Here is a 25857-nt window from a genome sequence, read left to right on the forward strand (position 1 = left end):
CGGGGAGGGAGGCTGCCCCTCTCGCAGGAAGGGCGCGAGTCTCCGGGTGCCGGCAGCACCCGTGGTGTCCCGCCAGGGTAACACGCCGTGAGGCAGTGGGAAAACAAATTAATACAGCAGCCGCGGCCGCCTTCCCCGCACCGATGCCCCGGCCTGCAGACTTGACCCTCAGCAGCAGCCTGTGACGGGCGGCAAGTCGGGGCCGTGTGCTGCCAGCCGGGCTATCGGCACTGCCGCGGCCATCCCGCTCCGCAGCCCGTCACCCCCCGGTCCCCGCCGTGCCCTGTCCTAGCCCGGCTCTGCAGCAGCCGAGGTCGTGCCCGCTTGCTTTCCTCCTAATCTCTTTTATCCGCAGGGATTTATCTAGGCAGCTTTAATCCGAGCCTTGATTCTGGCGAGGCGCAGAGAAAGCAGAAGAAGCAGCTGGGGGTGGCCGCTTGCAGAGGGGCGAAGGTGCCGGCGCCCGGCCCTGCTGCGGCCGCCTCCGTCGCTCCGCGAGCAGCCAGTGCACGCTGCGGTGGGGGCAGAGCCCTCCTGCAGCAATTTTTGGCCCAAACGCTAATGTGAGGATTTGGGGCCGGGGGTGACAGCACTGTGCGAGCTCTCCCTGCGGCCCAGCTCTCTGGGCGAGCAGGGCGCAGCCTCCACTGAAGGCCACTGAGATTTTTTGAGAGTCGGGTCACATATTTAGGAGCCTAACTTCAGACTCCTATTTTTGGCCTGGGACCTCAGCGTCGTGACACGGGCAGATAATGTCAAGCAAGCAAGACGTGGGGCGAGGGGCACTGCGCGAGGCGGCCGCCCCACGCCTCGGCTTCCCGCACGGCGGCGGGCGCTCGGGTTTCCTGCTCGCTGATGGCGGGCGTTTGCCAGGCGCCTCGCTGGGTGCTTTTCCCCATCCTGCGAGGGACGTGGCACCCGCCGGCCTGGGGTGCTGCTGCAGGGCCGCCTGGGGCTGCGCTCCAGGTACCGCCGGGCCGGCGGCAGCAGCAGCAGGGCCAGGCCCCGCGGCGGCGCCATGCTGCGGGGCGAGGCCGGGCCCGGCCGGGGGCTGGGGGGGGGGGGGGTGCGGCCCCTTTAAGAGGCTCGCGGCGCGCGCGGCCCCTTTAAGGCCGCTGTCACTCTCGGCCTGCGTGCCCGGCTCCTGCGCCGCCGCCTCATTGGGCGGCCGGGCGCGTGGGGCCGCAGCGCGCCGCCTCCCGCCGCAGCTTGCGCGTCCGCCGGGAAAAGGAGTCCCGTCGCCCCGCCCCCTCCCGCGCGAGGTCGTCGGCGGCGGCGGAGGGATCCGGAGGGCGGTGCTGCGGTCGCCGGGATCACCTTGGCGAGGCGGCGGCGCGGCGCGCAGAGAAGCTGAGGCTCTCGGGGAGGACGGGCGCGGGGCGAGCGGCGCAGGTAACGGCGGCGGCCGGCAGCGGCGGCCTCGGCGCCCAGCCCCGGGCGGCAGGGGAACGAAGGCGGGTGGGGCGAGCAGCCGCGGTCCCGCTGCGCGGCGCGGGCCTCCCTCGGGGCTGCGCGCGGGGTGGCGGTTGGGGGGCGGCCGCGCGGCCCCCTGGGAAGGAGGGGGTGTCGCGAGGCGGCCCCGCGCGCCCCGGGGGGGGGGGGGCGGGCAGAGCGTGGCGGCGCGCGCGCTGCCGCTGCGGGGCCGGCGCACGTGGCGCGCCGCGAGGCGCCGTCCCGCCCCCGAGCCGGCCGGCACCGCCACCCCGCCCTTCCCCCGCGCACCGCGGCGAGCTCCGCGCTCCGGGAAGCGGCCGTGCCGCGCCGGGGGTGCCGCCGCTCCGCAGCCGCCGCACGCGTAGCCAAGCGTCGCTCTCGACACGGCTTCGCGCCGGGCACGCGGCTCTTGCGCCCGGTGGGCTGCAAGCTGAGGCTAGGTCCTTTGACTGCCGGGAGCAAGCGCTGCCCGTGCCGCCTGCGCTCTGCGAGGGGAGGGCTGAAACTATTTTTGCGAGGAGGTAACGGCTAGTGTCGAGGGGGAAATGATGAAGCAAAAACTCTCTGAAGCTTCAGATCGGTGCAGTAAAACTTACGGGAAGGCGTGTGATGCCTGGATTGCAACACCTTATTGAGCTTCCTGTCTATAAATGACTTGCGCTGGACCAGAATCTTCTGAGAGGCTGAGTCAGATGTGGAAGGAGTGAAGCACTTTGGTTTTCCAACCCCCCCCCCCCCCCCCCCCCCGCCGCGCACTCACGTAACAGCTCTGGCGATGTTCTGAATGGCGTGAACTTAAATCAGTATACGGCTCAGTGAACTCGCTAGAGATGCAGCAGCCTCTTCATTGCACCCGTAAGGGAAGGCCCCTTCTGAATTAATCTTCTGTACTTCTGTAATTATGCTTGCCTAAACATGTCCAATTGATTTTTTGACAGTCACTTGTACTTTACTAAGGGCTATGAAAACCTTTGAAACATGTTTGAATCCTCTTTGCGGAGTTAGTTACGCATGAATAGCGCTTTTGTTAGCAAACAATGGAAACCTCACTACTGTCTCCTCAGATTAGTAAAAGCAGACAATCTCTTAAAATGTGCTTTGCTCTGATAACCTATTTATCTGCAAAGCACAGGTTAATAGAAATCACTGTTTCGAGGCGCTTTTGTGATGTTAATGTTTAATTTTCTGGTTATGTGGCCACCACCTTCTGCTACAATAGCTCCTGTGAAATGCTCCTGCAAATCATGACTTGCTTTGGCACAAGTGCTTTAAGGTTGGATGAAGAAAATAAGAGTTTCTGATTACCTAGATATGTCTAGGGAAACTCAAGGGCGATTGTGCAACCAGAAGTGCTTATTAAAAATTTGGTCATAAGCACTTTATATTTTTTTGTCTAATACCTTGTTTCCAAAGCAGAATCTGGGTTAATAGTCAAAGTAACTGCTCCTTAGGAATAACCTGCACGTCTTGCTGAGAAAGTTATCTCTGCTTGACGAGGAGCAGCTCCACAGTTGCCATTTGGTGGCCTAATGTGTTGTAATGACACTAACTCTTATTCCATCCTGTGACCAGATTAAAGAATGCCTTCTCTACCAACACAGGAAACTGTGCTGTGAACCAGGTGTTTGAAGCAGAGTCTTGCATTTAAAAGCCTTCCAAGAAACTTCACTTTCACAAGATAATGTACTTCCTGCTGCTTACAAAAATTATGCGATGGTTGTAGGCCCGCATCTGAGCCTATTGCTTGGACAGTCTGCAGTTTTCTTGTATTGCTAGTCTGCTTCTTTGTCTGCCTGAAGAAATAAATTTACTAAAACCTTAGCATATTGATGTTATCTGGCCTGACACAAAGCTGGTTAGTTAGCTTGTTAATTCCCCTTCCCCACAACAAGCTGATGTTTTGCTTTGATACAGAAAAATGCTTCTTAGGCTGAATAGGAGAGCGAACCACGTGTTAGTCCTTTCTGTCTCTCTTCCAGCCTCCAGGCCGTTGTTCTCCCTAGGGGGAAGATGGTGCCCCTTTAGAGGGGGCTGTCTCTCGCTGCAGTGTGGTGTGATGAATGGCACGTAGGGAATGAGACTGCAATACCTAGTCACTGCCACTACCAGACTGAGCGCGCAGCAAATCTCCATCCTGGAGCTGGTGATGCAGTGGAACAGTATCTAGCTGAAGGATCTGTATTTCCATCTAGAGTTATGTTTAAATTTTAAAAAGCTTTACTTTGTTATGTTAAAAAAGACTTTGCCATCTTGACAAAAGCAGCAGCTAGCCTCGATTTCTGTTGGCGTGGGAGCAGGCTTTCAGGTGCTCTGAAAGACTCCTTAACCTTGCAGTATGTTCCTTTGACATAGGATAAGCTGGTAGGTGTGCCTGCTGTGTTATGTCTGTGCTGGGAATACATCTGTCTAGCGAAGTTCTTCAGCAAACATCTGATGCTAGACACCTGCACTTGGTTGAGGTTTTTTAAGCCTGCTGTATGTCTTTGCCCTCTTGGGAGGGGCAGGCTGAGCTAAATCATATATTGATGTGACGGTTAATCCGTTTGTGTGCAGGGAAAGTGCTGATGTCGCATGGCACCATGCAAGCTAGCGTGACCTTTCTGATCCAGATAATTTGTATTCTGAAAGCCAGAGAAACATCAGCATCACAAAGCTACAGGCTGTGAATGTCTCCTCCTGCATAGCTGGAGGTATAGAAAAGGAGTCCGCAGCTTGCTGTTGGGAAGAGCTTGTATCAGCTGGAGCAGGTGGTGGGTTCTGGGTCATGTCCGGTGTTGCAGATAAGAGATTGTATTTCTGGTGGCCATCTTGTAGTTATGTAACAGTGCAAAGCTGCCTCCTGCAACAGCTACCCGAAAGAACAACATGTTGTTCTCTCCCTTCTGGAACTAGAGTTGACAGACCTTATTAAAAGCTTGACTTTCCACAGAACTAGATTTTTGTTGTTGTTGTTGAGTCACTTCAGCTTCTGGAATGAATTAAGCCTACATCTCTCCTAGATCTTGGGATGTTTTTGGAAGTCTGAAAGTTGGCAGAAAGCTTGCCTGGTTTCATAACTCTGGCCTTCTCAAATGTAATGTGAACTCGTACCACTTCTGCCTCTCTTTGGCTTCTCTGGCGCTTCTGTGTAGGCTGCCCTGGAACACCTGGACTTGAACAACCTTGTTTTTCAGAATGAAGAAGGGTAGCTGACCCACGCCACACCCTCCCACGTAGGAGAGGGAATAGAACTAGGAATGTTCATCCCCTGTACGACTGTGCTGATGCCTGGATGTAACTTTGAGGCTCTTACAGGCCAAGAAAGGACAGTAAAACGCCTTTGGTGTGGTGGTAGTTAACACCAGGCCAGCCCAGCGGTGCTTCCGCGTAGGGACAGTCCCAGGGCGCTCTGCCTGCAGCCTAGGTGCTGCAGCTTCCTCTTCCCCTTGTTGCCAGCTGAGATAACAGCTGCATGCGAAGAGTGAGAGCAAACTGCCCAGCCTGGGCTGGGGATTGCAGCTTAGCTCTGTACTGCCTGCTTCTGCCCCAGGGGAGAGCTGGAGATGCCCTAGTCCTACCGTTTCTTGCAGCAGAACTGGATGAGCTGGCTTGAGTTAGTCACCTTGCTACTGAAACTGATCTTCCCTGACCTCAAACGGTCCTGACTTTCTAGAATATTCAAGAGCCCTAAGATACCAGGAAAGTACCAGACATCTTTAGTATACCCTGCCTGAAGCGTGGGCAATTCTAGTATTAAACCCAGGGATTTGCTAGTCCTTCCCTGAAGAAGGATATTGGATTTATTCAGTGATTAAAACATCTAAAGAAATAGGCTTTTCCCCCTTTACTTGATCCACCCAAGCTGACTGAGTGCACAGTGTCTTCAGGTGGTCTTGAAATCCTTGTCCCACTGTTTGATTAAAAAAGAAGTATTGGGAAATGCCAGACATTCCTGTCGTATTTTAAAACTGTTCCTTGTGGTGGAATTCAGTAGATGCTCTGTAAATATATGGTAATGAAAGGCAAGAGGAAACGTAAAAATGTGAAGCTTGTGTAGCTGGATGTGTGTGGGCAAATGGGTGCTTGGGATTTTTTGCTGCTGTGTTTCTTTGCTCTTCCCTGCTCTAGACAAGGTCATGGTGCCTGTGATGAATTTTTCTGATCTCACTGAGTTGCTGGAAAATCTTTTTGTAAAGGAGATTCTGACTTGAAATGAAACTGAGCTTTACCTCCCTTTTTGTATATTTTTAAAGACTTTGGGGGGTGTAAAAATTATATATGCAAATAACTTGAGTGGGTGGAGGATTTCCATGAAATAGAAACTGCCCCGAAGAAAAGGGGGAGAACTCATCTGTGTATTTTTTTTTAAGCTTGCAAGTAACAGTCTGGATGCGATTTTCATCTTAGGATACTATTGTTCCATATTCTTCTACATCTTATTTTCAGAAGCAGCACAGACCTGATCATTGCTATTTGTATATAGACAATTTCCCAGCAAGCTTTTTTTATGCGCATCTAGAGAATGCGGTGCTGTTATGCAGGTGTTCAAGGACAAACGAGCAAATGTTAGAGAGCTAAAACATAATGTTCAGGTCTGACCAGCAGGCTTTCCTATAATAATGTAACTTTGTCAGGCTTTTTATGTGGGTAGACTTTCTTGTACTAACTTCAGTGAATCAGCAGCTTCTGGCAGGGCTGAGGTAAAGGACACTTGCCAGGACAAATTATGGTTTTCAGTGGCCTGTCTCCTCGCTCCGTTCTGCAGCGTAGCGAGGTACGGTGAGTCAGGGCCGCCTGCGAGACGATCTGCACGTACGTGCAGAAGGTTCGACTAGCAGCAGTGGTGGAGGGGAGGAGCGACAGTCTGAATGGAGCCTCTGTGGCATCCCTGCGAGGCACGTGGTAGGGTCGCAGGGGATCTCCCCCCTCATGAGTTAGAGGCATGGCGTTTCATTCTGGTCATCCATGCTAGCTTTGTCAAAGCTATCAGTTTATTAGTGCCTCTGTTTCAAAGCTGAACGTATTGGCACTGGCTGTACACATAGCTAGCTCACCTTTCTGCTTACGGCAGGAAGAATTGGATGCAAAAACCCTACTGTGTCTCTGCTCTCTGAGCAGCAATTTGTTTCTCTCTTAAATGCCATGCTAAAGGCATCTCTGAAGTCATCTCGTAGGTTGTGATAGATTAGGCTGAAATAGTCACAGACTTTGAATCTGTCCTGTCTGTGGGCCTATCCCCTGTGTGCAGGTGACCAGTGTTTGAAGTCAGAATTAGTGATCTGCATGTGTTGCTACCCATCTTAAATCACTCATTTCCTGAAGGCCTTTTGAATGCAGACCCCTGACTGAGAGCAGAGGCAGTACTTTACCGGTTATGTAACCGGAATATGAAGCAGCTGAGTCTTGCCTTACCAGAAAGTACAAGCACAACAAAGTATTCTTTGACAGAGTGTAAACGCAGAAGGGAGATGGGCAGGTAGAAGAGGACAGACAGCTTTCAGCTGCCGTTGCTACTTCAGAACAAAATTGCGATATGACCTGAGGTATGCAACTGGAAATGCCCTGGAGCACCAGTGCTGCTGGGAGATGACTATCCTTCCATCCAAGCAGACAGTTAAGCTTTAATTCAGCTCCCTCCTGGGAATGGGGACCTTTCCTGCTGTTCTGGGGATGCTCAGGTCCTGCAAGGGCAAGCAGCTTGAGCCTGCAGGATTTTTATCTTACTGAGTTGACTCCAAAAAGCGTGCCGAAATGTCTTGGATCCTCTGTAGTTAAAACTAAGAGAGGAGTTTCCTGTTCTGGCCTTGCAAATGTTACTGGGACTGCTTGATACCAGAAAGTGGGGGGATAGGTGGCGGAGGGGAGCGTGCAGTCTCCTATTGCATCCAAACAACAAAATGCTGAATAACCAGTCTTAAACTTTGTGGTGGCACTTTCTGCTGCTCTAGGTTAGGAGTCTCTTCCCATCCCTGAATTCCCCACAGTGTCTTTGGTTTGAAGAAGGACCTTGAGCATATTAAGGAAATCTTCAGTCTCATACATGTTCTGCCAAGGTGTTGCATTTAATAACTCAAGTCTGCTTATCTGTACAGGCTTAAAGGGTGGGTTTTAAGCTTAGATAGACTTCATTTTGATTAGATGCTTCTCTCTAGAAGACTGCCTGCGTAAAGCACATCTGCAGTCATGTTAGCAGCAAGCTACCAAGGTCTGCAGTTGTGAGGGGAAACCCAGTCAAGTCTTGTAGGAGAAGTGATTTGTGGGCTTGGAGAGAAGAGTCAAAGTCTCTGCTTGTGCACTGAAGTGCTTGAATTTTGTTGTCCTGTAATTCTAAGGCAAGACTGGCTATGAAGAGAACCTATGAAGGGAACATCTCCATGGAAAGCAGGTAAGCTTTGGATGGCATTTGTGGGGGATAACTTTGAAACAGGAACGAGTCTGCCTGTATCTAGGAGATTGAAGTAGGCACATAAAGATAGTTTAACCAGTGGCAGGCTTCTCATTACTTCCATATTCATCATGTGGGTATGTTGACATCTCTGCTTGATGAGCAAGTATTTATGATTTCTAAACCTGGCAACACTTTCTCCTCTTCTAGATACAGAATTCCAGCAACGATGTCGAAGCACCACGATGCAGGGACTGCTTTCATCCAGACCCAGCAGCTGCATGCTGCCATGGCAGACACTTTCCTGGAGCACATGTGTCGCTTGGACATTGACTCTGAGCCAACCATTGCAAGAAACACTGGCATCATCTGCACCATTGGTAGGTGATTCCTAGATAAGAGAGGACTGCAGCTCTTTGCAGCAGTTAAGCTATGAAGCCCTGTGTTGGTGAAACTTAGGGAAACTGTGGGAAGGCTTCAGCTTTTATCTCTTGCCAAGGCTGAATTTGTGTTGAAACGACATGACTTTCCCATGTCTGCCTAACCTCTGTTACTGCTAGGAGTGAATCCGGTAGCTAGGGAATCTCTCTGGTTAGGTTCTGACGTCCCTCCTGAAGGCAAGTTGAAACAGCCTTTGCTGCTGTAGAAATGAGCTGGTTCAGCACTGAGCAAGCCTGTATCCGTTATACCTTACTCATCCACATGAAATACTCTACTCTTGTGGTCATCTCATTATTTTTACAAGTTAATATTCAAACTGTCTCCTCCTTCTAGGCCCAGCCTCCCGCTCTGTGGAAAAGCTGAAGGAAATGATTAAATCTGGAATGAATGTTGCCCGCCTCAACTTCTCTCATGGCACCCATGAGGTAAGGGTGGGGCCTGAGCTGATGCTGCCCTGGCCGGGCCTTGTGCCTGACTGCCCTGTACTCTCATGAAAGAAGATACTAAGTGAAATCCAGCTTACTCAGGCCAGCCTTAGTGTGGGAAGGCAATACTTAGCTCTGCTTTGGTGGGGGGAAACACACCAGCTGTAAACATTGAGCCTGAATGACTGTTGGTAACACTTAAGTAGGCTTTCCAAGCCACTGTGGAAGCAGGTCAAGTTGGTTCCTCATGCCTACACATGCATGCCTTTCTCTGTATCCACCTCTACCTGGGAGCCAGGTAACTGATATTTTACACTTGTGTTCTAGCTGTTTGCCCTAAACTCCCTAGTTCTTCAACCTCGTGTCATATTGTTAACTATAAAAGGCTGCTGGTTCTCAGTTAATAGTGGAAGATGAGAACTTTGGTCACTGTCTTGCTGTGCACCTTTGCAGAAATACCTGTACTATCAGTAGTTCATCTTGCCTGTTTTATTGCTGGGTGTTTTGGAAACAACTGATCAGTCAATAACCTGGCTTCAAAAGAAAGCTGCTAGGAATTTTAAATAATTTAACTCCTGGGTTTGCTTGGCTAACTGGCTGCCCATGTATGTTCCTGGCAGTCGTGAGGATAGCACCCTGATACTTGGGAGCTGGTGCAATAAGCTTATAAGAATAAGGTCAAAAGAAATCAACACTTTGTGGTAGACAAGCCTGTGTTGATATAAATAGATGAGATCCTTACTGATATTGGAGAAGCCAGGGATCCCATTCCATGTTGCCTAGATTGCCACCCTGAGTTTTCATGCTGGCTGTCCTCCAGCTTTCAAAATGTCAGACTGTAGCCTAGTAACAGCTGTAGATGGCTTTACTAATTAAACAGCAAGAGCCTTGAGGTGTGTAACAGCTTGGCCTCTCACCCTCATGATCTTTAAAGGGCACAGGGCACTGAAGAAATCAAAAGGTCTGATGCCTAGCTGTGGGCAAACATCAGACCTTGACTATATTAATACTAACCTCTGGGGAGGTGTCAGTACATGGGCTGCAGGTCATGCAAAAAAAAAAGTGCGGAAAGCGCAGCATGAAGTAACTTTGCCTCTGAGGAAGAGTAGCCAAATGCCATACCCTGGCTCAGCTGTTGGACTGGGTGGCTCAGCAGGGAGCTGGTGGCCAGGTTGAAGTTGGAGTATGGCCCAGCTGAGTTGCTTTTGTGGTTTGCATACTTGTTAGCTGGGAGCAAGGGACAGGGAATGTGGCTTTTTGCTTTGGGTGAAGTGAAATCTAATAGCATAATTCATACAGATGAGGTTAGATTACAACAGAATCCAGTCTTGCTGTAATCTCCTGTTTAGTTTAACTGTCACTGTAGTGAGTCTCAGTTCCCTTCTGGTTCCTCTGAAACACTCTGCTTGCCAGTGAAGTCTCAAGAGGTGTTCAGCTGTCCGGTGTACTTTGGTTCTGGTGTCCAGTCTAGCATCTTCAATAGGGCTCGAGTTAACAACTTAAAATCGAGGTGTTCAAAGATCTGGCTGTGTGCTTTTTCTTGTAGAAAGAGTTCCCTTTACCTCCAGTTGTTCCTGCATTCTGGTTCTTCTGCATACATAACTTTCCAGGAAGTCAAGCTCCTTAGGAGCCAGTCATTCACCTGTATCAAACTAAAACAAATCCCAGGTAACTGGGACCAGATAAGCTTAATGGCACTGTTCAGGCTCACTTCCTGTACTGTGGCTGTTTAGGCTGTGGTTTATGGAATGGTTGGGGCCTTGTCAGTCCCAGCCTGTGTACTTGATCAGAAAATGAAATTAGTTCTGCTCTAAAATGTTAGTTGTTCTGGTGTATCTCTGGCCACAGCATTCACACATGTTTAAGTACAACTTGTTCTGGCTGCTCCTTCCTGGTGTTGATTGTTGTCCCAGAGATATCAAAGTTGGTGTGTGAGGCTAACCAGGGCAGGGAGGGGAAATGAGGTTTCCAGGTGAGACTGCTCAAGCCCTGTCAGTGTTACAGTGAGAGGAAAGGGCATTTCTTATCTTCAACTGTCTGTAAAGGCTTACATAACTTTGAGTTGAGGTTATCTCTAATGTTGTTTAAACAAGTAAAGTAAATGGATCTGTTGATCATCTGAAGCTCATTTGAGGTAGTTGAGATAGGAGTTTTCCACAGAGCTGTCTGTCCTGGAACTGGCAGTATTAGCAAAATGTTCTTGCTCACATGAAAGGGTTTTGAAGCTTCATGCCTGATGCCGGAGTCTTGAACGTCCTGCTGCAATTGCTTTAGCTCTAGAAATAAAATGTAAATACTTAAATGGATAATGTCGTCTTAGTAAATCCCATATCTCTGGGGGAGATTTAAACTGAAGAGTTGCAAAAAAAAAAAGCTTGTCCCTCTGCTTGCTGGTGGAGTTCAGAGACTAGCCATGCCCAGCCTTTGGGACTGATAGGAGATGCCAGAGGAAGTCTGTGGGGAAGTCAGCAGTACAGAGAACGGCATCATCCCTTCCATGCTCTGAAGGGAGGAAAGGAAAGGCCATGTGTGGCAATTGCTTAGCTTTGAAATTTTCCTGGCATTTAAAACTCTTCCCTTGTGCATAATCTTTCAGCTGCCAGCACTTCTGATGTTCTCCTGTGTTGAACAGGCAGTTGTTATGAATGTTCAGCAAAGCTGTTGACTTTTTAGTTAGGGAAGCGGCCTTCCTAAAGGCTTGTTGGTTTCCCTCTGATCTTCAGAGGGAAGGTGTACATCCTGATGGAAAATCACTTCAGCTGAACATCTGAACAACTGGGCAGTTTCCTTCAGTTGGCCATGTGGGCTTAGAACTGAGGACCTAAAATACAGTGAAGAAGTAGCCAGGTAACTCAGACTCTGCTTTCACTTAGGAAAGGCCCTTGTAAGTCCACACTCAGCATCTTTAGAAGCTCAGCCTGAATTAAATTCTGGAGCTGGAACTGGAATTGAGCAGAATCTGAGAGCAGAGCTGTAAGCTTGGGTGGTGTTTGGGATGCATAGCAGTCCTTTCTCTGTGTGGTGGAGGAGAAATGGAATGAAAGTTTCCTTATCTTGTTTTTCTTGCCAGTATCACGAGGGCACAATCAAGAATGTGCGAGAAGCTACAGAGAGCTTTGCCTCTGACCCAATCACCTACAGACCTGTGGCTATTGCACTGGATACAAAGGGACCCGAAATCCGAACTGGACTCATCAAGGGAGTAAGTTGCTGCTTTTTTTCTTCCTTTTTCAGTAAGTAAGGCTAGATATTATGTTTATGCCTGTGGCCTGTTTACCAAACAAGAAATGTCTTCAGGGAACTAGAGAACTGTGTGCAAGGTCTGGTGTCTGTACCGCGAGTTATGAGCTGCAGTGAACGTCTGTACACCAGTCTCACCGAAATGTGCTTTTGACATGCAGAGTGGCACAGCAGAAGTGGAGCTCAAGAGGGGTGCAGCTCTCAAAGTAACCCTGGATGATGCCTACATGGAGAACTGTGATGAGAATGTGCTGTGGCTGGACTACAAGAATCTCATCAAAGTTGTGGATATTGGCAGCAAAATCTACGTGGACGATGGCCTGATTTCCTTGCTGGTTAAGGAGAAAGGTGTGTAGCGACCACAGGGTTTTAGGATCTGCTAGCAGTACCTGTTTGTGCTTTCCTTCCAGCTATTGTTGTGGTGGTTTTTTAAGCTTGCAGTCCTGTCTTTCAGAAAGGTGTGCCATACTTCTAGGTTTAATGCTGCAGTTAGATTTCCATTTAAAATGCAGTAAAACTTTTTTCTACTTAACTGTAGGAAGTTTTCCATAACTAACTTTGGCTGGATGTCACTGGACTGCTGTCTAAAGCCCCTTGTCAAAGATGACTTTCTGGTAGGGGTATACCTGTGCTCATGACCTAAGTCTGTTCAGCCAAGCTAATTCATACTTTTCACGCGTAATTCAACTAGTTAAACGTGGAGCCTTGTGGTTAGACACAGAACTAGTTTTAACTGGTAATGTAGGGGCAAGATTAGTTCCACCACATTCCCTTCAAGTGGTGCATAAACTGCTCTAGTCTTGTTACCTCTAATTGCAGAGTATGTAGCGCAGGGAGGTGGAGAAGAGGCTTTCAGGTACTCAGTTTGGTGTTGCAGTGCTCCCGTGTGCAGAAATGCAACCTGCTAGCTCTTTCAGGCAGGGAGTTCCAGCCTCCTGCTTGGAACAAAAGGTTGTTTCTCTTCAAGAATAGCATAGGAATGGAGTTGGAATGGCCTCTTGGGCTCCCAGGAGTAAGTTGCAAGCTCATGCATTACGTAAGTCTGCTGAAGAGAGCTGTAATGCGCTTTTTATCACGCACCGTGACTGATAGCACTGACTGTTCTCAGGCAGCTCTGGTGGGGAGGTAGTGTGGGAGCTGGCGGTGGGGAGCCTGCCGGTAAACACTGACCGTGGGAACACATCTGTTTCAGGCAAGGACTATGTCATGACGGAGATTGAGAATGGTGGCATGCTTGGCAGCAAGAAGGGAGTGAACCTGCCTGGTGCTGCAGTGGACCTGCCCGCAGTCTCCGAAAAGGACATTCAGGACCTCAAGTTTGGTGTGGAGCAGAATGTAGATATGGTGTTTGCTTCCTTCATCCGCAAGGCTGCTGACGTCCATGCTGTCAGGAAGGTGCTAGGCGAAAAGGGAAAGAATATCAAGATCATCAGCAAGATTGAGAACCACGAGGGCGTGCGCAGGTGAGCTTTGCACGGGTGGTATTGCAGCTCAGTGCCCCTGTATCCCCAAGAGAAACCACGTAGAGCACGGACCTCTGCGCTATTGTGTAGATTCCTCTCGTCTCCAATTTTTATCAGCACTGGCAGACTCAACTAGTGTACCACAACATGGTGGTAATGCAGGCCACCAGTTAACTTCACGTGCACGGGACTTGATGGAGCTGCATTATGAACAGTGGTTTGTGTAAGCATCACAACCAGAGGGTGTGGGGTGAGTGTGACAGCCTGAGCCCCTTGGAAAATCTGCCATGGTCTTTGTGGTGAGTGAGTTCAAACTTCAGCAAATTTGTTTTTCTTGGTGAAGTCAAGGTAGTGGGTTAAGGCATGGAAATCGCCAAGTCTCTGACAAACTGTCAGACTAAAATGTCTCAGATCAGCTCATGCACTTGTTTGTTTTTTGTATAGCTTTGGAAACTTTGTGCTATGACTTGGTCTTGTTTTTCTTCTTTCTACTGTGGTGTTGCAGGAAGCCTGCTGTCTGATACCGTAATGGCACATGGGAAGGCAATATGCTGATAGCATAACCGCATATAGCACTCTAGAGCAGTGAATCTTTCTGGAAGCGGGGGCAGAGTAGATGATCTGGCCTCAGTGAGTTTCCCTGCAGAATGAGAGGGATAACACGCCTTTTCTCTTGCTGTCAGGTTTGATGAGATCATGGAGGCCAGTGATGGCATTATGGTGGCTCGTGGTGACCTGGGAATTGAGATCCCTGCTGAAAAAGTCTTCCTTGCCCAGAAGATGATGATTGGGCGCTGCAACAGGGCTGGCAAACCCATCATTTGTGCCACTCAGGTATGGAAATGCAGTATAAGTGTCAGAACAAGTTTGTGGGGTCTGGCAGTATGTGTATTTGTCACTGCATGCTGCAGAGGGGTGGCCTGGGGGAAGGTCCTTGACAGCTTCCAATGGAGCGTGAGATGCAGTGAGCAAAGGCAGTAGCTGGGTAGCATGTCTTGAGGCACTAGAGCTCCAAAGGAGTTTGTTCAAGATACCTTCCCCAGGTAGGTCACAGGACCTCTTGTGTGGTTGCTGAAGGCTTAATCCCTCAATTCCAAGCACAGTGAGCATTTTGGCTGACTGAAACTTTGGGGAAAATCACATGTGCTTTGTGTTTGTCTTTAATAATACATCTGTGCCTAATAGAGAAGAGTTGCTCGGAGTTGCTACCTCTCCAGTCTCCTACAAGGTGCACTCCTACCGCTGCATCAGAGGGAAGTGAGTGAAAACTCAACTTCCTCATCTTTCTGGGAGGTGCCAGGGAGGGAGGGGGAGCTGAGACTCCTCAGCTTCACTGGTTCCAGTAGGGATCTTGTGTAGACAGTCTTCAGGCCCTGGGGTGACTGGCTTCCTGGCTGTGCTTGCGCGCAAGCTGTGGAAGAGTACGCTTCTAACAGGATAATGAAGGCTGGCTCTAGACAGTAATCAGTGGAGGTTCTGTATTTACAGCAGCACCTGCTCCTTCTCCCTGAGACTGTAGAGTGAGGGATTAAGTCAAGCATCTTAGGAAGGACTGAGAACCAGCCAGGCTGTGGTGGGTGGCAGTTTGCAGAAGTCAAACAGGTGGCTGCTTTATAGAGGTTTCACCATCTTCTGGGGAAAGAGTAGAAAGACCTGACCTCTGAAAAGCTATCCTGTTCTCTGCTTTCTTCAGTGGCCTGGGCTTATACTTGCTTTACTAGCTGTACTGGGTTTACCAGTATGTACATATTGTATGAAGGACTGGAAAACCTGCTTTGGATGAGAATGACTTAGGCTGGTACTGACCTTGCTGTTAACCTGGTTTTTAGATACTAAAATACTGTATGCCCGAGATCAATAGGGAACATGTGGCTGGGTGTGAGCAACAGCAGAATTTCCATAGAAGAAATCTCCTTTAATACTTTAAAAAGCTCCAAGTTCCTTGAGTCAAGCCTCATGCTGAAAAATTAACCTGGAAAGTCAGAATAAAGGATCTGTGATGCTGTGTAGGTTAGCTTTCTCTGGAAAGGGAATAATTGTAGAATGGGTGGAAAATGAAATGGGTTGTTTTCCTTGTTTGTAGATGCTTTAATTCAAAACTGGTTAGGGACCAGCCCTCTCTCTATTCTGAACCCACAAGAACTCCTCTCCCAGAGTTTTTAGGGCAGAAGACAGCACCTAGCTTACCAGTGCTATGTATAAAGTGTGAAGTGCACTAGTGAAAAAGCAGCAGGTTCCTTCTACGGTGTTTTGATTTCTTTGGACTTGTCCTTTCCCAGATGCTGGAAAGCATGATCAAGAAACCTCGGCCAACTCGGGCTGAGGGCAGTGATGTTGCTAATGCTGTCCTGGATGGAGCGGACTGCATCATGCTTTCTGGAGAGACTGCCAAGGGAGACTACCCGCTCGAGGCTGTGCGCATGCAGCACGCTGTGAGTAACGCCTCTGCTCTGGGCGGGGGGACCTGTCCCATGGGTAGTAATGGCAATATGCCGTTTCCCAGCATCTTCGATCTGAGCAGGCACCTGAAGATCCAAACGTGTCTGGTGCTAGCTGGCAGCACCCAGCAGTCTGTAATAGCAATTTTTTGTCCATACTCCCACTGTGGGCTTTCCTTTACCTAGCGTGGTCACAAGGGTCTGAAAACTCGATTTCTGTGCTGCATACTACTGTAAAGCAGAGCTGAGAACTGCTTTGCAATGCTGGGAGATCTAAAACTTGAGATTTCTTGTACTCCAACTTCTTTTTTTTAATGCCAGGGTGAAGCTTTTTTGCTGTTACCTTGGTATGAGTTTCTTCAAATGGGCTACTCCTTTTGGCTTATTCAGTGTCTTAAACTTCTCCAAGGTCGAGGAACTGCTTAAGCAGTTCCTCGACCTTGGAGAAGTTTAAGCAGTTTATCTCTAGGTAATGGAACATATCAGCTGACTCCTGTGTATGGGGGCACGGGGGAGGTTTGCAAGGGTGATTTGCAGCACTGTTACATTCAATGCCGAATGCATTTGGTGATGGGGATGCTGTTGCATGATTACTGACAGCACCTTGTTTTTACATGTCTAAACTGCCAGAAACCTCTGCTCTGCTTCGAGTTCACCCAGCTCATGTTTCAGTTAATAAAAAGCCTGATGTCAAGTATCTAGAAGTATTGGTTCTCCCCAGTTATTGCTGCTGTGAATCACAGCAGCGATAACTCAGAAGTTTCATCTGCAGTTCAGGTTATATAGATTAATAAATGTAGTGTGTGTGTTTGCAGTGCATTATGTGAATGTCTTCTTCCTTTTACCTTTATTTGATCAATATGGAAAGGTGCTTTTTGCACGTGGGAAATAGGAAAATAGGACTTTGGACAGTGACTGGGCATGAGATGCTGCTTTGCAAGCTGAACGCTAACTGTACCTAAAATGTTCTTCCCTAATTTTTCACCTAAATCATGAGGACTGACTTTCTACCAATATTTGGAAACTTGCTACAGCAAACCTTGCACCTGGTTTTCAATCCTGGCATTAATGCAGGTTGTCCTTTGTTGGAGAGGATCCCTGAATTTCTGAGAATACTTGCATTCTGTATAGATGAGTATTTTGATCCTAAATCAGCAGGCAAATACAACAGAAACCTATTCTAGCTGAGGAAAGTGCTGGTTTCTCTTTGAGGTGCAGGGCACTTCCCATAGTCTGCTGGTGTGACAGGCAGGCATTCAGCACTGCAAAGACAAATCCCTGCAAAACCACCCTCAAGAGCAGATTTCTCCTTGAGTTCCTCACCAAGGTGTACAGCAGTGGTTGTGCCCGAAATATCTGTAGTGTGAGCTCAGTGCCCATTGCATGTGCTGCCTTCTTCCTGCAGACGTGGCAGTGAAGTTGTGTGTTCTGCTTGCTTGTTTCTTTCACCCTGGACAAATACTTAGGATTTTTACCCTCTGTGCAGAGGAGCAAATATAGATTTGTTTTGTACTTTTGTATAACTTAGCACAGGCAGCAAGACGGGAGCTCTCCTATAGCGGAAGGAGCATGTCCCCCTATAGCCAGACTCATTTTATCTTTCATCTGAGCTAACTCACTTGAGGTTGGATGAACCCTGCTAAATAGGTGTCCTGAATAACTATGCACCAAAAATCTGAAATGTGGCTGGAGCAGATGGCCATCAGGGACTAAAGTGTGACGTGGACAGTATTCCCATCCCTGAAATAGCAGATGAATATTTCAGTCTGAAACAGCCAAGCAGTGGCAGTGGGGAGAGAGCACCTTACCTCTGGTAAAGAGCAGCTGCTGTATGCATTGCCTGGTCTGAAGTTGGCATCAGTGTAGACTTATTTATTTATCCAGGCCTGCTACTGGAGTACTCCAGGAAACTTTCTCCATGGTGAGGTGCCCTGGCCTGTCTCAGCAGCTTTGCTGGGACACTGCAATGGTTTTGCTTAGCAATCGCTTTCCGTGTAGCTGATAGAAATGAGCTTCACATTCAGTAATTGGCATCTGTGTGACAAAAGTGACATGTCCCTAGTGAGTTTGGTAGCAAGCTTCCAAATATTGGGCAGGCTATTTCCTACTTGTGGGAGTGGTTGCCTTCAAATTCCCCTTCTTATTCCCTATTTTTCTTAAACCATGTAAAAACAAAAGCCTTCAAAAGCTGCCCTGGACACTCTAACAGGACTAAGGTTCAAATGGCTGCTCCATTCTCCTTCCTCCCACCTCCACCCTGGCATTTCTGTACAAGCCCACTAACTGGAAACCCTCTAGCCATTTCCCTGTGAATAAAACCAGCTACAAAATGGAGTTAGGAATTGCTGTGCCCTTCTGTAATCATTGTCAAAGTGGGCACATGTATACAGGTATTCTGACTCTCACAAAGGTGGTACGTGGGATTCCCTCTAAACTCAGGCTTACTCTGCATGTTAGACAAAGCTGCCTGCGTTTTGCCCAGGAGCTGAAGAAATACTACCTGGCTACCAGCTCTCACGTTTGGCGTAAGCAGTTTGAGGTGGATGTTTACTCTTTGTTCCATTTTTAATCTAACGGCAAGCTTAAAGCCTGTTGTAACAAAACTGACTGCTTTAAGTGTCTGACCCTGAAACATTGCCAAGGATCCTGTGGGTGAAGACTGGGACTGGGGTTGGCATTGGACTCCTGTTCCTGTCTGTCACATGTGTCCTGTTATATTTAGGTATAAGGCACTTAACTACTTTGGCTTAAATTGACACCTGTCAAAGAGGGATAATTCCCAGTATCATAGTAAAATAATTTATTAACACTAGAGTGGCAAAGTTCTTATTTGGTGGGGGTCTAAATACAAAGCTTTCACTATAATGGCACTTTAATCTCCGCTTAAACATCAACTTGTCCCTCTGTGTAACAGCTGTTCACTTTCTAGAATAACTGAATGAGGTTGTCCTTGAAAAGATGATCAACCTTTGCATGCTTTCCTAGTCTCTGCAAGCCTTCTTTATCGGGTTGTCAAGGGCTAATGCAGCCTTCTGAGATGAGAATTGTCTTTATGCTGAGACTCACGCTTACTTGGATGAATAGATCATTGAACTCACTTGCAAATGCTTAGTCTGAACAGCAAGCCTGTAGCTGTGCCTCTGCACGTGTGGTCTGTCCAAGTCTACTGCTGTACAAATACCCCAACGTACATGGTGTGACAACCTTATAAGGAAGACTTATTTCTATTTGTTCCCCTACTACTGAAAGGGAAGTTGGTACACCACTTGGAGGTGAAACTCTTTGGCTCCTAGCTAAACTAAGCCTAATGAAACTAGGAGAGAGCCCATCTCTGCTTTCAGAGGCATTGCTCACATGTTGGGCTCCTTGAAGGCTGTTCTACCAGTGCTGTGTGACTTTGGAGGGTGGGAGAGAAGTATGCAAGGGGTATATGCATCTACAAGCAGTGCCTCTTGAGGAATCGGAGGCAGGACCTGCAGCAGGCTGATAGATGCCATGTGATTTTCTCAAGGAAGTAAGAAGCAGCTGCAACAAAGTGCAGTCTGACTCTTGGCTGGCTTGTTCTAGTCCTTGTTCTAGTCCTTGAAAAGAGATCTGCATTTGGTTGCTCTGAAAGGACTCCAAAATCCAGCAAGAATGCTGCCTTTGAGAAGCCTGCCAGTGAACAGGACCCGCCAGCCATGTGGTGTGGCAGAAGGGCCCTTTCAGCCATGGCACTGTCAGAGTTGCATTCAGCAAATTCACAACCCGAGAGCCAAAGTGTTTCACACACAACTTGACGTTTAATTTCCTCTTGCATGCATTACTATGACAATTAAGCAAATTAACGTGATCTCATGTTACTCTGGTGTATCTTTCCTTCTTTTTCTGTTACTTCTTTCTTCTCCTTCCCTCTTACCCGGGCCTGCAGATCGCTCGTGAGGCTGAGGCCGCAATGTATCATCGTCAGCTGTTCGAAGAAATTTTCCGCCTCACTGTTAACAACAGGGACCCTGCTGATGCCATGGCTGTAGGCGCAGTGGAGGCCTCTTTTAAGTGCTTAGCTCCAGCTCTGATAGTTCTGACCGAGTCCGGCAGGTAGGGCTCAGAGAGGGGTAGATACGTAGGCTCTGTAAGACAGCTCAAACTCTTGTTCCCAGGATGTGGGTTAGCTGCTCTAAAGGCAAATACGTGCTTTGTGCCAGTAGTTTCCACAAGTGGAAACGTGCTCCATCATAACACTGCCAATACTCAGCAAGCAGCATGCTGCTACGATGTCAGCCTTGTGTAACCACTGCGGTCTGAGTTGCCTTCATCTCTGTAGCAGGGCAGGACTCCAGGTAGGTAGAAGCAGAGCAAGAGCGCCTGGCAGTTGGGCATGGATGTGACCTGAGTGTGGGCCAAGCAGGGTGAGGTGACTCAGCAGGTGCCACCAATTCAGAAGAGAAACCTTTTGAATCAAATGCTTCCTTCATAAGATTGCCCTGTTAGGGTGATGCCTGCCATGTCTGGCTAAATGTTGTCACCATTACCGCAGCATATTGAACTAAATCTGGACTTGCTAATTGGTAACTCTTCTGAATGTTAATGGTTGATGGGAGTTGTGCAACACCTTGCTGACAGAGCATCTCGCCTTACTCTGCCATTCTGAGTGACTGACATGAGTGTCTTCCCGAACGCACGTTGCTCTTATAGATTGCCCGCGAGGCCGAAGCCGCCATCTTTCACAGGCAGTTGTTTGAGGAACTGCGTCGCCTGACCTCCCTGAACTGCGATCCTACTGAGGCCGCCGCTGTTGGCGCTGTGGAAGCGTCCTTCAAGTGCTGCAGTGGGGCCATTATTGTCCTTACCAAGTCTGGAAGGTAGGAGGTGACTGGTTCCCACAGGTCAAGTGGACTTCATGACAGGGTGGGGGCAGGAGGCCAGCAAAAGTTTTCTTGGAAAAACTAGAGCCGTAACAGTGGAGTCCCGGTTTTGGCTGCAGCTCAGCCCAGGCAGTCTGTCTGCAGTGCCAGTTCCTTGGAAGATGGGCAGATATCTCAAACATCTGCAGATATTTAAGCTCCAAGTTATTGAGCGTGCCTCCACCAGCGTGGCATTGGCACCAAGCTCTGCCTTCTCTTGCTGTTCAGAATGGCATTTCTGTCAGCAAAGCTGACTAGAAGAACAAAAGGAAAAACAAGTGTTGCAGCTTCGATTCCAGCTTCTGTCTTGCTGTTGAATTCAAGATTTCTTGCCAAGAAGTTCAGCAGATGCAGAATTTTATTTTTTTATTTTTTAATCAGGGCCTTAACCTGTCTTGATAGCAACCAAATCACAGATCTGCTTAATGTGCCAGGTCCTTTGCTGGACCATTTGGGTATCAACACTGCTTGCCTAAGCCCAAGGGGCAAAGAGGGCGTGCTTAACCTAGAGTCGTTGAACTGGGAAACAAAGTGTTGGAAGTCTTATCTTGTGCAGGCTTCCTTATGCCTGCATGGGATCTATCTCACTGAACAGACAGGCGTCCAGCAGCCAAGCGTGTACCTGCCCTGTCAGCCTTGGCTGCAGGTGAGAGACAGGGCAGTGCAGACTAGGCAGTTCAGTTCTGTCCAGCGGTGGTGAAGACTGAATAGACACAGACTTTCTCGCTTGTGGGAAGGAAACAGTAGAAAGCCAAAGCCCTGCTGATCAGCTTTACCGTCTAGAGGAACTAGACTGCCCGCTGTCAAAGCAAGTCTGTCAATAAGTTTTCTCAAAGACTGCTTTCCAGAAGGGAATCTGGATTTCTTGCACTGAATTTGGACCAAGGAAATAATGTTGCAGCAGAGATGACACTATTTATGTGCTGGGCATAGTCTGCCTGAAGAACTGGCCCATCTGAATTCGTCATTTAAACTTGCAGCTTAATATCATTTGAAACAACCGCTTTCTACAGAGATGGGGCATGACTGCATAAGCACTGCGGTTTCTGGATGGCCTTGTGCTTCTAATGTTTCTTTGTAAAAAGATTCCAGTCTTACGCTTGACCTTTTTTAAGAGATTTGAACTCTGATATTTGAATATTTTTAGCTGAGGATTCTGTTACAGCCTTTAAGTACCTGGGTCTCCTAGAGCTACTGCAAGGCTTTTTGGACAGTGTGGGAAGGATTGTGTGAGAGCTGGCATATGTGACTGGGTGCTTCGAGCAGACTGCTACTGCTTGCTTCTAAACAGCAATGACTGAATCTGAGTATTATGCAGCTTTGGCTGAGCTTGGCACCAGAAAACTAGGCTGCAAAAGCTAGTAAAGACACTAGTGTGCTGCATGAGGACACGTCAGGAAGATGTACCAGTAAATGTCATGGGTTTGCAGTTCTTAATCATGGGGGTTTTTTTTGCAGATGTCTCCTAAAAGCAAGGAAAGGGAAGCTGTAGATCACTGAGTGTGGGCTGCTTGCTATGTTAAGGCAATTTAAGTGCTCTGTGCCTAGCATCCCCGTATAAATTTCTGCCTCAGTTGTATTTGCTTCCTGTTTTGCACAGAACAAAGCTCTGCGGTAGACAAGCCTGTCTGCTGTAGCTGGCCTAAGCAGGTGAATATGGGCTGGAGGCAGATGGCTTGTCTGGTCCCCACACATGGGGTGGCAGCCTCTTTAAAAGGAACTTCACAGCTGCCTGGTGTGTTCCTGCTCCATGCAGGAGCTGCCAGGGCAAGCCTCCCCAGAGCCATACAGCTACGCAAAGGCTGAGGCTGTTGCTTCTGCCCTCTGCCTACGCAGCTTTCGGAGAGGAGGCTCTCTGCTTCTGGGTGTTTGGGATTATGAATTTGGGGGATTAAGTGTTGGCTGCCGCTCCTCCAGGAGCTAGATGTTTAAACTGATCAGTGCGCTGTAGTCAAACCCATTTCTGGGGCAGCTCTGCTTTTCCCAATGCAGTTTCCTTGTAGGGACTGCTCTGAAAGCATCTTCCTTGGCAAGCTTTGGGTAGCACTGCTGGTGCAGGCTCTTTCCATCCCACAAAGTGGGAGCTCATTAAAACTGAGCAAGCCACTTGCAGGGACTCCACTGAGATGCCAAGGGCTGCTTGCAGAGGCCGCAATAAGTGGCACCTAGCCACCTTAACTTAGCAACAGAGGCACAGAAGTGCCTGTTCCCAGGATTGAAACCTGCAGATTGCACTTCCTAACCTCAGAGGCAAGGTGATCTCCCCCACAAGACTAGGGACTCTTTCCCAGGGGCAGCCTTCCAGTGTTGGTCCTCCCAGCTGCTAAATTCTGAATTCAGTCTGGCATTGAGCTCTGCTGGTAGAGCTTCACTCTTGCAGGATGTGCCAGCAGTTCCCATGGTCATCCTCTGCAGTGTACCTTCAGAGGCTGTGAAGCCCTCCAGGATGAAAGTCAAACCCAGCTGATGCTTGTGCTGTGAGTGGAGGTGGCCCTCTGGTTGTGTGCAGGCTTCCCTGAGCTCCCTCTCAGGCAGCTGTGCCTGTCATATGGTGCTTCACCTTGTGTTGTGGCTTTCTTCCTCCTAGGTCAGCACACCTGGTGTCCCGGTACCGCCCACGGGCTCCCATCATTGCTGTGACCCGCAATGACCAGACAGCACGCCAGGCCCACCTGTACCGTGGCATCTTCCCTGTCTTGTGCAAAGAACCAGCCCATGACGCGTGGGCAGAGGATGTGGATCTCCGTGTGAACTTGGGCATGAATGTTGGTGAGTTGTGCTGTTCTGGCCTCACCCTTAAACAGAGGCTGGTGAGAACAGTCTTCTAGGCCACGGTACTCCAGAGTGCCTTAGGCAGCGGCTTTGGGGCTGCTAATGGGACCTGTGATGAGGGTAGCTACTGACAGGAAGGGAACTGGCTGCCTTTGCTCAGTAGGTAACTCTATCCGATTGGGAAACAGGAGGCAGCAGTGTTACATAGGCACACTGCATCTGATGGGGAAATAGGACAGGGGTGTTATGTCACAACAGCCTTTAGCTTCCAGCAGAAAAACTAGGCATGCTTTAATGTGATAAATGCTTGGTCCGTGATGTTCATCCGTCTTGAAAGATGAAACGGAGACTTAGAGTGGGGTGATTCCTCTCATGGGGCCCTCCTCTGGATCCGGTGCTGTTGAAGTGAGCTCTGCATAGCAGAGGAGTACAGGGGTCAGTCATCTGAGATGTGGCTGATGGTGGACAACAGGAGGTCAGGGACTTGATAAAGCAAAGCCACGATTACTGTGGGACAGGCTGCCTCCTGCACCCCTGTGGCATGAGCAGTGAGCAACAAAACTAAGGAGCTGCGGAGAACCCGTGGCAAGTGATGTTCCCCATGCGGCAAGCTTACAGGTAGTGTTTGGCAGTGTGGGAGTTGAGCTCTGACGCTTCCGTCCTTTCTCTCCTAGGTAAAGCACGTGGATTCTTCAAGAGCGGTGACTTGGTCATTGTACTAACAGGCTGGCGCCCTGGCTCCGGCTACACCAACACCATGCGTGTGGTGCCGGTTCCCTAAAGAACTGACTCAACCAGCAACATGTTCCTTCCCCCTCCTCCACTCCCCTTCCCCTTGCATTAGACCAGCAATTGCTTGCAATGTTCTCCTTGTCTGTAGAGTGGATGTAGGTTGATAAACACCAGAGAGCAGCAGCAGGGGGAAAAGACCTTAAATCACTAAAAATACTTGAAGTGTTTAGTTTTTTTAAAAAAAACTTCTCCCCGTAGTTAAGTACTGCCCTGATATATGTTGGAGTCAGTGTAGGAGGTTCCTGCATGCTGATGGGACTTGAGCTCCTCTGCCTCCTCTTAGCCTAGTTACTGTCCTCAGGGTGTGAACGTGCCTTTCCTTGCCCCTGTTTGGGGTGTTGGGGAAGGGAATAGGCGACTTAAGGTTCAACGGTTCCGGTGTAACACTCTGCAGCAGGCAAATCGCAGCCCTATGCCCCATAGGTTCAGCTACGCAGCAGCTCCACCTAACGCCTGCCCTTCTCTGCTGTGTCTTCATACGCCCGCAGGCTCGCACTGTTAGTGTCACCAGTACACTCCAGTTCTGGAGGTATCATGGATTGCCATGGGTCTGTCTAGTCGCACACCGTGTGGGAGCTAGGCTGGCTCTCTTCTCCGGGTCTACTCTGGTTCTCTGCACTCCAGACTCCACCACAAACTCATGAGGTGGGGGTCCTCAGAAAGCAAGATGTGCTTAACCCTTTAAGTTCTAAAAAGCATCTCGCTTAAGGCTGGCTGCTATTTATCCCCCTCTGATGCAAGCAGAAGCTGTTACGTTTGAGACAGAAACCTCCCAAAAGACCAAATCTCAGATGAATCCAGGCCTGGGTTCCCTCTAAGCTGTTTTCAGTTTGACTTAGGTGGTGCAGGGGTGGGGATAGAACAAGGATGAAACAGGATGTTGGCTCTAAAGGGTTGAGCGCTTCAAGGTTTTCAGCTGTCCACGGCGAGCGCGCTTCACCTCTGTGCTAAGAGCTTCCTGTGCTCCTATTGCAGTGTCGCGTCTCTGTCTGTGAGTTTAGTCATGTTTCCTGAGAACGTTCTCCTTCATTGTAAATCTGGACAAACTGTTCACTCTAACAGGTGTTTTGGGTTGTAGAGCACAACTATGTACATCAATAAAGAAAAGCTAAAGCACCCATCAGCCTGCTGCCTCTGGGGTTTGTTGAGCCGTTCTCGGGAGCCCAAATGGACGTGCTGAGGTGTGTGAGCGCTTACTGAGCGGGTCTGTGGGGCAAGCTGCTGACCTGGCCCCTGGCAAGCGGCTTAGTGGTGCTGGAGCCTCTTGCTTGAGTTGGCTGGCTGCAGCTAGAGGGCAGAGCTCCAGGATTAACATGGGTGTGCGTGTCCCACTGCTGCCACCTCCTGTGGAAGGAGCCAGAAGGGGCCTGAGCGCCTGGGAAGGCTCTGAGCAGTTGTCTCGATGCGGCCAAGTCTGTGTCTCTTGTGCTGCTCTGACGAGACAAGGAGTGACAAGTGATGCAGCCATACTGCGTGGTAGCCTTCCCCTCTGGCTGCCCTGCAGGCTAGTGCTCAGCAGCCCTCGCTCTCTGACTGCTGGGATAGATGCGGTGGGGCCGTGCACAGATCTGCTTGGCCTCTGTTCAGCGTAGCGATCCAGGTGCT

General features: G+C 49.2%; 1 protein-coding gene across 1 annotated transcript; it reads left to right on the plus strand.

Annotated features, from left to right (window-relative positions):
• The first annotated feature begins 1306 nt into the window (after nucleotides 1-1306).
• On the plus strand, nucleotides 1307-25375 carry PKM (pyruvate kinase M1/2). Its single transcript, XM_067305221.1, has 11 exons — nucleotides 1307-1392; nucleotides 8009-8178; nucleotides 8573-8664; nucleotides 11735-11866; nucleotides 12066-12252; nucleotides 13097-13367; nucleotides 14051-14201; nucleotides 15647-15799; nucleotides 20480-20646; nucleotides 23276-23457; nucleotides 24135-25375. The coding sequence occupies exons 2-11, from the start codon at nucleotides 8028-8030 to the stop codon at nucleotides 24239-24241; spliced, it is 1593 nt and encodes a 530-aa protein (XP_067161322.1). The 5' UTR covers nucleotides 1307-1392; nucleotides 8009-8027; the 3' UTR covers nucleotides 24242-25375.
• The last annotated feature ends 482 nt before the right edge of the window (nucleotides 25376-25857 follow it).

The sequence above is a fragment of the Apteryx mantelli genome, chromosome 15 (assembly GCF_036417845.1).
Source record: "Apteryx mantelli isolate bAptMan1 chromosome 15, bAptMan1.hap1, whole genome shotgun sequence".
NCBI lineage: Eukaryota > Metazoa > Chordata > Aves > Apterygiformes > Apterygidae > Apteryx > Apteryx mantelli.